The following is an 11,538-nucleotide window of genomic DNA, read 5'->3' as shown; positions in this document are numbered from 1 at the left end:
CGCTCTCGGCCAGGGTCTGTGCAGCGCCCAGCACAATGGGGGCCCTGATCTCAGTTGGGGCCTTGAGGTGCTACTGGGTTACTTCCAATAAAACCAAGCTCTCAGAGTCATTTACCTGCCTTGTCTGAAGTCTCAGGTCACTTCAAACTGTCTCACAATACTGTCGGTGTGTGTTTGTGGGAGTGACAGGGGCTGTGCTGTCCAAGCTTCCACACCACACATGGAAATGAAATCACTTTTAAAACTGATTGAAAAGGGAAAAAAATAAATGTCTCTGTTCTGCAGGTTTAGCCTGAGGAACTCCCTGGCACATGTAGTAATGAGGCTGGGACCAAATACGTTCCTGTATTCACACCCTACGTACTATTGTAATAATCTTTGTACAAAGTATGCCTTGTGAGGTATAATTCGAAAATTCACAATACTGATCAACAACTTGTCCTGATAAGCTATGTGTCTCAACATTGTCTGTAAAGTTTTATAAGATTTCCCTGTATGATGTTACTGACCTGTGTTCCCAACCCCACAGCCTTGCTCATGCAGAAGTTGGCAACCAAATGAGGTCTCGAGAAAGGAATGTCCCTGCCTGAATTTGTCTTTAGGCCGTAAACGGTCATCGAGAAGGAAGGAAAACAAAGGAAGCTCAATCGTGTGAGGAAAAGCCAGCTGTGAACGTCCTTCCACATAAACTCTGTGTGTCCTAGTGCCCAGCTGGAAATGTTTTTCAAGAGTGAGGCTGAAACTATAAAAAGGAGGGACAACCCCTCCTTCCCTGCCCATGGCATTCACTGCACCTGAAGAGAGACAGGAAGTATTCACTGGATGCCGAGGAAGAGGGCCTGACGTACACAGTTTGATCTGGAAGGCAGCTGAAAGCAGGTGGTGAGAAACTTTGCTTGAATAGGATATAATTTAAGTTAGGCACTAGTAAATGTTTCATCTTTATTTTCTTTGTAATCATTTCTGACTTTTATTCCTCATGAGTTGGATTCACTTCAAATCTCTCTCTTTGTAGTTAATAAACTTGTTTTATTCTTTTATCTAGTCTAGTGTGTTTGAATGGAAGTGTCTGGGTAACTCTGATTTGGGGTGGTAATTTGTGGGCACAGGAATAATCTTACAGGAATGATGGACTTAATATGATTTGTAGGGTCCAAGAGAGAGCTGGGCAGTACAGGACATAGATTTCTGGGAGAAAATCTAAGACTGGGTGTGTGCTGGGGTCACCCTGCTGTATAACCCGGCTGGTGAGAGCCAGAGTGTAACCCAGGTGTGGTTAGCAGGCTGCAGTTACACACAGACACTCAGGGTGTGAGTTGCATGCTCTTAGGCTGTTTGTGCGTGGCCCAAGTGGGAGTTATTTCAGTGAGACTTTGTAAGGCACTCAAGGCTGCAGTGCCAGGAGGTGACAGAGCTGCTCATTAGCCTGGATTGTACCCTGGCATGCCAGAGATGTGTAAACAGGACTCTTACGTGGGAGTAAAGGGGTTATATTCTCTCGGTGTTTGGCACTGGAGCGACTGCTGTTGGAAAGCTGTGTCCACTAAGCAGTGTGACATAATGTCTGTGCCACTCAGGAAAGACAAGAAGTCCAGGCACTTTAGTGCTATAAGGCCAATGTCATCCCTTCCATGACATAATTAATCTAAGCAGTCCATAGCATAGGCTCACCCACAGTCATTCCTCAAGCCTACTATGGACTTTCAGGTCCTAGAGAAATGTGTTTCCCAGATAGTCTCATTAAAGTTCCTAAATTACCATCTACCATCTTGGTAGAGGGCTGGTGGGTTCATCTTGTGTCTCCTTAATGATAAAATATCAAGACATTTTTCTCAAAGCAGCTCTTGTTTTTTTAAATAGCAAGTCGTTTCTAGAGAAAGCCGCTCTAAGTGTAACAAAGGGCAGAGAGTCACATGTAGCAAACAGGACTACAGGACACAATGGGTGACAGGTGCCCTAAAATCCTAACCCGGTCCAGAGCTTCAGCGCACTAACAAGATCCCCTCTTGGCTAACAAGGTACTGCTGCCCCCAAAGCCTCCACCAGCATGGCTGAGACCCTCCTTCCATGAGATCTCCCCCGTACTTCTGGGAGTGCCCCAGCCAGGAGCGCCGAGCCGTTAGTCCCCGCTGGGCTGGGAAGGGACAGGACTTCCTCTTCACCTGCACGGCTGCTCGAGGCAGGGAGGGAGATCACACCCATCGCTGGGTACCTTTTGGGTTGGGATTCCCAGGGCTGCAACACTGTGAAATTTCAGATGTAAACATCTGAAAGCCTGAAACTGACCAATTTAAAAACCCTCTGACCACAAAATTGATGAAAATGGACCGTGAATTTGGTAGGGCCTAGCAATAAGTGTCTTCCACCTCCCGGCTGGAGAAGTGTGTCTCAAGGGACGCTGCTTCTGAGAGACCTGCCTTTAAACGACAAGGCCTAGAGAACATAATACCCTGTCCCCAGGGAGGGGCTATATTCCACCACCCCACCCCTGGCCCACATCCCACTGGTGGGGGAGCCTATGTTGGATACATCTGATCCGATCTCTCCTAACTCTGCTGCACCATGGGGCGAAGGAGAGGGTCTGTGCAACTGAGCCCAGCAGGGTTCTTCCCCCCCGCAGCTCCAAGGTAGCACAAGGAAGTCCCTGCAGTTGATTTTCCCTGGTGGTTGCAGCATGACAAGTGGTCCTTTATTGTTCCAACCTCGGTGCCGGGCGCCCTCTGCTGGGAGATTAGAGGAATGTACATTTTCAAGGAGATAGTGGGCTACTGTTTCTGCTGATTCCCATTTTGCAGGCAATACTGGGACCCTATTTCAGAAGAGAAGGTTTATGGGGGACCCTCAGCAGCCATCCTGGCCAGATGGAGCTCTCCTGATACAAGAGGAGGTGGAGGGTTGAGCTAAACAGTTCCAGTACTTGTCCCCTTTTGCAGGGTTAAAAATGGACAAGTGGCTCTATATTGTGCTGTGAGCCATCCAGGCCGCTGCCTCCTGTGTATTGGCATCTCACACACACACACACACACACACACACACAAACCCTGCAAGGTGTGCAGCCCATATCCCCCCCCCCCCCCAAAAGGTCCCCCGGAACATTTCCCCATGTTGCCCCAGCAGAGAACTGGGCCAGGGGCTAAAATCAGGGAGTGTTCTCTGTACAACGCCCTCCCAAAATCATTCAACATCAGGCTTTTGTTAAAAGCAAAGGAAAAGATTCCCCAAAAGGGCCAGAGAAGGAGGAAGGGGGGATGGTTCCGGGGTAATGCCACATCTCCTGAACATCTGAAGGGACTGGGGGAGAGGAAGAGATATTATTACATGTTCTGAACATCTGGAGAGGGCTGAGGAATAATGTCACCTGCAGAACATCTGGAGAGGGCTGAGGAATGATGTCACCTGCAGAACATCTGGAGCAGCTGGGGAGTGTTGCATGGGCTGAACATCTGGAACTGCTTGATGATCTGGTGAACCCCAGAGAGTCCCCATCGGCTGTGGCAAGCTGAGGGTCCCTGCTCATCACATATATCGTCTGGACTTTTATAAGACCATGTGGGATGGCTCTGGGATGGAATCTATGCCAATGCATCACTGTATAAACAGGAAAACCTCAAGTAGGAGTAGAGAGGTTATTTTACCCCTATATTTGGCACTGCTGCGACCTCTGCTGGAATACTGTGTCTAGTTCTGGTGCCCAAAATTCAAGAAGGATGTTGATCAATTGCAGAGCAGACAGAAAAAAGCCACAAGAATGATTGAAATGATAGACTCAAGAAGCTCAATCTATTCAGTTTAACAAAGAGAAGGTTGAGGGGTGACTTGATCCCAGTCTATAAGTATCTACATGGGGAAGAAATATTTAATAATGGGCTCCTCAATCTAGCAGACAAAGGTATAACATGATCCAATGGCTGGAAGTTGAATCTAGACAAATTCAGACTGGAAATAAGGCACATTTTTAACCAGGAGAGAAGAGGAATTACACGGTAGACCAATTTAACAAGGGTCATACTGGATTCTTTATCAATGACCATTTTTAAATCGGAATTGGACGCTTTTCTAAAAGCTCTGCTCTAGGAATTATTTCAAGCAAGTTCTCTGGCCTGTGTTACACAGGAGGTCAGGCTGGATGATCACAATGATCTCTTCTGGCCTCAGAATCTAGGGATCTATGAACAAAACCACAGCTCTGCAGTACGGCTCCAGCATCTCTCACCACCATTCCCCAGCTCTCCAGTAGGGCTGCGCTGTCTCTTGCCATGCCCTGGCTCTCCTGGACAGCTCCGGCATCTCTCGCCGTGCCCCAGCTCTTCAGTACAGCTCCAGCACCCTCCTAGCTGGGGTGCTTCTCCACCTTGTTTCATTCTCAGGTATGGTTCCAGCTGGAGACATCAGCGAGCTCAAATCTCCATCCTTCCCCAGAGATCAGCCCTCTCTGGCCTTCTGGCTTCAGCCAGAGGTGCAAGTAAGCTGGTACGGTATGGTACGGCGTACCGGCAAGAGCCGGTACACAGCCGACTGTACCGGCAGGGGACAGCTTCCGCAGGCCGGCGATTTAAAGGGCCCAGGGCTCCCAGCAGTGGCCGGAGTCCTGGGCCCTTTAAATCACTGCCCGAGCCCCAGGACTCCCGGCTGCTGCCACAGCTACAGCTACCATGGAGCTCCGGCGGTGATTTAAAGGGCCCGGGGCTCCCAGCCGCCACTACCGCAGCCAGAGCCCTGGGCCCTTTAAATCTCAATTTAAAGGGCCCGGGGATTTAAAGGGCCCACCTCTTCCGGTTGAGACCCCGCCCCCTGCTCAGGACTCCTGCGTCCTGGTAAATCCTTTAAATTACTTTCACCCCTGGCTTCAGCTGTCCTGAACCTCCTGCTGCTGCTCTCAGCCTTCAGCCTGCTCTGGCCATGGATCTCCAGCCTGGGGGAGTTGGTAGGGGACTCCCCTGAAGGCCCTTTGCTTTCTCCAGCCTGATTTGGCTCCACTGCTCACCAGGGAACTCTCATTTCTCCCTCCTTCCAGACATCCGCTCCCTGAGGCTCCCAGCCCAGCCCAGCCGTGCTCTGCTCTGCTCCTGAGCTCTGCATTCATGACTCCTACCTCCCTTTCTAGATGATCAGAGGCTGCAGGGACCAGTTTACAAAGGGAGATTAAAGGAGCCACCTCAGCAAGGACTGAGTGGGGGATCTGCAAAAGAGGGTGGTGCTGGGATCCAAGGGTAGTGCTGGGATCCAAGGGTTTGAATCCCAGTCTGTGGCCCTTTGCCGCTCTTGCTTCAAGAACAAAGGAAATTCCCTGGTCATGAAGTTTCACATGACACTGGATCATAACTAATTTCTCTCCTTTTGCCTCTCCTTAAATCTGTGAGCCCTGGTTCTTTATTGCCCATCGGTAAAATTACACCACATCAGAACAATTCCCCAAAAGGATGTGGTAGACTCTCCAATCCACATTGGACTGGCTTCTCTCGAAGATACAGTGGTCAAGATTTTCAAAAGGGATTAAATGATTTGGTCCAGAAAGATTAATTCAAACTGGAACAGGTGTAGAGGAGGCAGCTAGGATGATCAGAGGTGTAGTAGGAAGACAGCCTGAGATATAAGCCCTTGTATTAGAGCTGCATCCATTGTCACAGGCATACGTGTCTAAGTATCCTCGTAGAGCCTGCCAGGTGCTATTACCATGCTTTGTCAACAATAAACCTGGCCTGGTGCCTTCGTACCTTAACCGATCTTGTGGTCATTGGGCGGTTTGCTCGAGGTCTGCTGTGCCGACTGTCTGCGCAGAGCTGGGGCAGCACACAGGGAGAACACACACACGCAGCCACACATCTAACAAGAGGAATGGAGTACCTAGTTTATGAGAGGAGACTGAAAGACCTTCACTTAGTTAGCCTAAAACTAGGCTTTTCAGAATTCGTTTTGGTTTTTTAAAATAATTTTGATGGATAGTATCAATGTTTATTTTTAAATAGGGCTGTCAATTAATCCCAGTTAACTCACGCGATTAACTCAAAAAAAATTAAATCACAATTTAAAAAATTTATTGTGATTAATCGCAGTTTTAATCGCACTGTTAAACAATAGAATACCAATTGAAATTTATTAAATATTTTGGATGTTTTTCTACATTTTCAAATATATTGATTTCAATTAAAATACAGAACACAAAGTGTACACTGCTCACTTTATATTATTTATTACAAATGTTTGCACTGTAAAAAAGATAAACAAAAGAAATAGTATTTTTCAATTCACCTCATACAAGTACTGTAGTACAATCTCTCTTGTGAAAGCTTACAAATGTAGATTTTTTTTTTTGTTACATAACTGCACTCAAAAACAAAACCATGTAAAACTTTAGAGCCTGTAGGTCCACTCAGTCGTACTTCTTGCTCAGCCAACTGCTAAGAGAAACAGGTTTGTTTACATTTACGGGCGATAATGCGGCCCGCTTCTTATTTACAATGTCACCTGAAAGTGAGAACAGGCATTTGCATGGCACATTTGTAGCTGGCATTGCAAGGTATTTACATGCCAGATATGCTAAACATTCGTATGCCCCTTCATGCTTTGGCCACCATTCCAGAGGACATGCTTCCATGCTGATGACGCTCATTAAAAAATAATGTGTTAATTAAATTTGTGACTGAACTCCTTGGGGGAGAATTGTATGTCTCCTGCTCTGTGTTTTACCTTCATTCTGCCATATATTTCATGTTATAGCAGTCTTGGATGATGACTCAGCATGTTGTTCAGTTTAAGAACACTTTCACTGCAGATTTGACAAAACACAAAGAAGGTACCAATGTGAGATTTCTAAAGATAACTACAGCACTCGACCCAAGATTTAAGAATCTGAAGTGCCTTCCAAAATCTGATTGGGATGGGGTGTGGAGCATGTTTTCAGAAGCCTTAAAAGAGCAATACTCTGATGTGGAAACTACAGAACCCGAACCACCAAAAAAGAAAATCAACCTTCTGCTGGTGGCATCTGACTCAGATGATGAAAATGAACATGTGTTAGTCTGCACTGCTTTGGATCATTATCAAGCAGAACCTGTCATCAGCATGGACGCATGTCCTCTGGAATGGTGGTTGAAGCATGAAGGGACATATGAATCTTTAGCGCACCTGGCACGTAAATATCTTGCAACACTGGACTGAACAGTGCCTGTTCTCACTTTCAGGTGACACTGTAAACAAGAAGAGGGCAGCATTATCTCCTGCAAATGTAAACAAATTTGTTTGAGCGATTGGCTGAACAAGAAGTAGGACTGAGAGGACTTGTAGGCTCTGAAGTTTTACATTGTTTTATTTTTGAGTGCGGGTTTTTTGTACATAATTCTACATTTTTAAGCTCAACTTTCATGATAAAGAGATTACACTACAGTACTCGTATTAAGTGAATTGAAAAATATTATTTCTTTTATTTTTACAGTGCAAATATTTATAATAAAAATAAATATAAAGTGAGCACTGTACACATTGTATGTTGTGTTGTAATTGAAATCAATCTATTTGAAAATGTGGAAAACATCCACAAATATTTATATAAATAGTATTCTATTATTAACAGCATGATTAATTTTTTTTATTTGTGTGATTAATCACAATTAATTTTTTTAATCACTCGACAGCCCTATTTTTAAGCATTATTTGAGATTATCTATTTAAATTTTCACAGTTGTACGGAAAATATTGAGGGATGTCAGACAATTATTTAATGACAAAAGCCACTGAGATTCAAAAAGTTAAAGTTTTATAAACCATTAAAACACAAATTGTCAACATCACATCACAATATACAAACTATATATCCTTAAATCAACAAATCATACCTGGTTTTACCGTTCATTCGTCAGTCCATTTGTAACAATTCAATAATCTAAATCATTGGATTTTGACTCTAATAAGTACTCAAGCAGCATTTTTCTTACTTTGCCTATTTGTACATTTCAATTATTATTGATAGAAATATTTTGTTGATGGTTTGTGTGTGTGGTGAAATTGACATTTACAAATAAAGAGCTAACCCTTCCAAACCTACCTAATATGCAGGCTGAGAGGGGATCTGACTGCTCTCTCTAAATATACCGTGGGGAAAACACCAGGGAGTGAGAAGAGCTATTGAAGCTAAAGGACAATGTTGGCACAAGAACAGATGGGGACAAACTGGCCAGGAATCAATGTAGGCTGGAAATGAGAAAGTTCCTGACCATCAGAGGAGGGAGGTTGTGGAACAGCCTCCCACTAGGAGCAAACACCCTAACTGGTTTGAAGATGGATCTGAGTAAGTCTCTGAGTAGGATTCCATGATGACCTCAGTGACCCAGGAGGGCCCTTCCAGTTCTAAGTTTCTTGGAGACATATTAAAGGGGCTGGTTTTCAGAGGGCAGGCGCTCAGCATCTTTTGAAAACCAGCCCGCTATAAGAGGGGTCTCAAGCTGATCAACCAAAAAAAAAAAAATCACTAGTCGCTTTTGAAAAATCTTGGCCACATTCAAGTGGAACCATGAGCTTCTTGGCTGGATGCAGGAAACACTGGGTGAGGTTTTTCTGGTCTGTGTTATACAGGAGGTCAGACTAGAATGATCTAATGGTCTCTTCTAGCCTTGAAATCTATGGGCAACTCAGAGCCATAGATTCATTTAGGACATCTAATTTCTGGCCTCGCCGTGGGAACCGTTGTCCATTACAGAGTCCTAGATCCCAAGGCTAGAAGGGACCGTTGTGATCATCTAGTCTGACTTCCTGTGTCTCATAGTCCAGAGAACTTCCCTGAATTAATCCCTGTTTGAACTAGAGCAGATCTTTTAGAAAAACATGATTTTAAATGTGCTGGTGATGGAGAATCCACCATGACACTTGACAAATTGTTCCAATGGCTAATTACCCTCAGTGTTAAAAAATTGTGCCTTGTTTCTCGTCGGAATTTGTCTAGCTTCAACCTCCAGCCATTGGATCGAGTCAGACCTTTCGCTGCTAGCCTGAAGAGTGATTTGTTCCCCATGGAGATACTTCTAGACTGTAACCAAGTCACCCCTTAACCTGCTCCTGGTTAAGCTAAATAGACTGAAGGAGCTCAATCTATCCTTATAAGGCAGGTTTTCCAATCCTTTCATCATTCTAGTGACCCCTCATAATCCTTCTTCTCCGACACCTCTCCAATTTATCAACATCCTTCTTGAACTGTGGTCACCAGAATTAGTACCACTACTCCAGCAGCAGTCGCACCAGGGCCAAGACAGAGCTATGCAAGATCTTATTGCACTTCCTGCGGAGACTGCTCTGCCACGTGGGTCCTGGCATGTTTGCTGAGCTTGGAGCTGTCGATGAAACTCCTCCCACACTGGGTGCATTTATAGGGTCTCTCTCCTGTGTGGGTGCGCAGGTGTTTGACCAGGGTGGACTTCAGATTGAAGCACTTCCCACACTCGGGGCATTTGTAGGGCCGCTCTCCACGATGGATCCTCTGGTGCTGGATGAGGTTGGCGCTCAGGTTGAAGCTCTTCCCGCACTCCGTGCACTCGTAGGGCCGCTCCCCGGTGTGGATGCGCAGATGCTTCCCCAGCGACGAGTTGAGGCCGAAGCTCTTCCCGCACTCGGGACACTTGTAGGGGCGCTCGCCCCGGTGGATCCGCCTGTGCTGGATGAGGGTGGAGCTCTGGGTGAAGCACTTCCCGCACTCAGTGCACTTGTAGGGCTTCTCCCCCGTGTGGGTGCGCTGGTGCTTCACCAGGTTGGAGCTCTGGCTGAAGCCTTTCCCACAGTCCGAGCATTTGTAGGGCCGCTCGCCCGTGTGGGTGCGCTGGTGCTGGGCCAGGTTGGAGCTGCTGCTGAAGCCCTTCCCACAATCAGAGCAGGTATAGAGCTTCCCGGGCAGGTGGGATCGCAGGTGCTGAGGGAGGGAGCTGAGGCTGAAGCTCTTCCCGCACTCAGGGCAGATGTAGGGCTGCGAGCCCATGTGGGTGCGGACATGCTTAGCCAGCGTGTGGCTGCGGTTGAAGCTCTTCCCACATTCAACGCACTGGTAGGGCCGCTCCCCGGTGTGGATGCGCTGGTGCTGGGCGAGGTGGGAGCTCTGGCTGAAGCTCTTCCCGCAGTCGGGGCAGTTGTAGGGTCGCTCCCCGGTGTGGATCCGCTGATGCTGGACAAGGTGGGAGCTCTGGCTGAAGGATTTCCCACAGACAAGGCATTTATAGGGTCTCTCCCCCATGAAGGTGGTTTCCAGAATAATGATGTTTTCAGGGATCCCATAAGCTTCACACTCATCAGGTCTCTCCTCCACGGAGTCTCCCTGCTGCCATCCTGGCCGGCCAGCATCTCTCCGCTCGGGGCTCTGGGGCATCCCGTGTGGGTCCGCTCCCATACACTCTTCCTGCTGGGGATTCTCCTCCGCTTCTGCACCTGCTGGGAAACAGAGAGAATCCAGACAAGGCTCTTCCCCAGCAGAACCGGCCCCTCCTCAAAGCCCTCAGAGAAAGGCTGGGGAAGGGGAGGGCTCCTACCAGAGGTGGGAGCCAGGAGTCACACCTGGAGGACAGGGACCTGCGGGAGACGATACTGAGCAAGACCAGAGAGAACCGGGAGGGTTCCAGGCAGCTTTGCTGGGATCCCTTCACTGCCCTGAATTGCCAAACTAACCTATGTAATTTGATGCCAGTTTTACTACTTCAAGGCTCCTCCGGCTTTGTGGCTCACTGACACTTGGGCTGCGGTTCTCTGGCCTGGGTTTGGCAGGACGTCAGACTAGCTGACCAGCAAGGCTCCTTCTGGCCTTCCCCCATCTATGGCTCTAGCATGGCACCCCGGGGTGCTGGCTGCTAATTCATGGAGGGTCCCCTAGCCAGCCTCATTCCTTTGTCACCTGTGCAAGTGACAGCTAAGGTCTCCCTTTCCTCGGTGCCCTGGAGATTCCGGACACACGGCTCGTCCCCGTGCTCCATCCCGGAGATCCCGGAGTCAGGGACCAGGAATCCTGCCTGCAAGGGAGGAAAGAGAGGAAGTCCTGGTTTGATAAATTACCATTAAACCCTTCAAAAAGCCACCCCAAAACTCCCACCCCGGGCTGCCCCGGAGCTGGGGGGTCTCTCCGGTCCCAACTGCAGGTCGGGCTCGGATCCCCTGGTCTCTGCAGCCATTTCTCCGGGCAGCGATTTGCTGCCTCTGCTGCTGCTTCGCTCCCTGCCCCCAGAGCTTCCTCCGGCGGCGCTTCTCCGCGCCTCCCCGGTGCCCCGCTCACCGCCGGGCCGGGCCGGGCCGATCCCCTCCGGACCCCGGGGCACACAGGGAGCCGGAGTCGGGGGCGCTGGGACAGGAAGGTCCCTGCGCTATTTGCGGCCCCGCTTATGGCCCCGCCTGGGAAGGGGAGGGATTAAGAAATTGGTGGTTTTAACCCCTAAGGCTCCTTCAGTGCATGTCCCAGCACCGTCCCTCTGGCTTCCCTGCGCCTCCCGAGCGTCCGCCCGGCAAACCCGGGCTGGGGGGGGTCTTGGATGGGAACTCTGCAAGTGCACACACACGGCTGCATGCACACAGTCCACA

General features: G+C 48.4%; 1 protein-coding gene across 1 annotated transcript; it reads right to left on the bottom strand.

The window, feature by feature from the left end:
- Positions 1–8,893: 8,893 nt before the first annotated feature.
- On the bottom strand, positions 8,894–11,316 carry LOC112105465 (zinc finger protein 436-like). The gene is made up of 3 exons (XM_024198262.1): positions 11,237–11,316; positions 10,862–10,976; positions 8,894–10,401 (listed from the first exon to the last, which is right to left on the bottom strand). The coding sequence occupies exons 2-3, from the start codon at positions 10,938–10,940 to the stop codon at positions 9,257–9,259; spliced, it is 1,224 nt and encodes a 407-aa protein (XP_024054030.1). The 5' UTR covers positions 10,941–10,976; positions 11,237–11,316; the 3' UTR covers positions 8,894–9,256.
- Positions 11,317–11,538: the final 222 nt, after the last annotated feature.

This window comes from Terrapene carolina, unplaced genomic scaffold (assembly GCF_002925995.2).
Source record: "Terrapene carolina triunguis isolate 2854851 unplaced genomic scaffold, T_m_triunguis-2.0 Scaffold571, whole genome shotgun sequence".
In the NCBI taxonomy this organism is placed as follows: domain Eukaryota; kingdom Metazoa; phylum Chordata; order Testudines; family Emydidae; genus Terrapene; species Terrapene triunguis.
Note: the sequence above shows the minus strand (reverse complement) of the source record. Positions and strands in the feature narration are given on the sequence as shown.

Coding starts and splice junctions, on each gene's coding strand:
- LOC112105465 (XM_024198262.1), bottom strand. CDS start 10,940: ATGGAGCACGGGGACGAGCCGTGTGTCCGGAATCTCCAGGGCACCGAG. Junction 10,402..10,861: donor CTTAGCTGTCACTTGCACAG/GTGACAAAGGAA, acceptor GTTTCCCAGCAG/GTGCAGAAGCGGAGGAGAAT.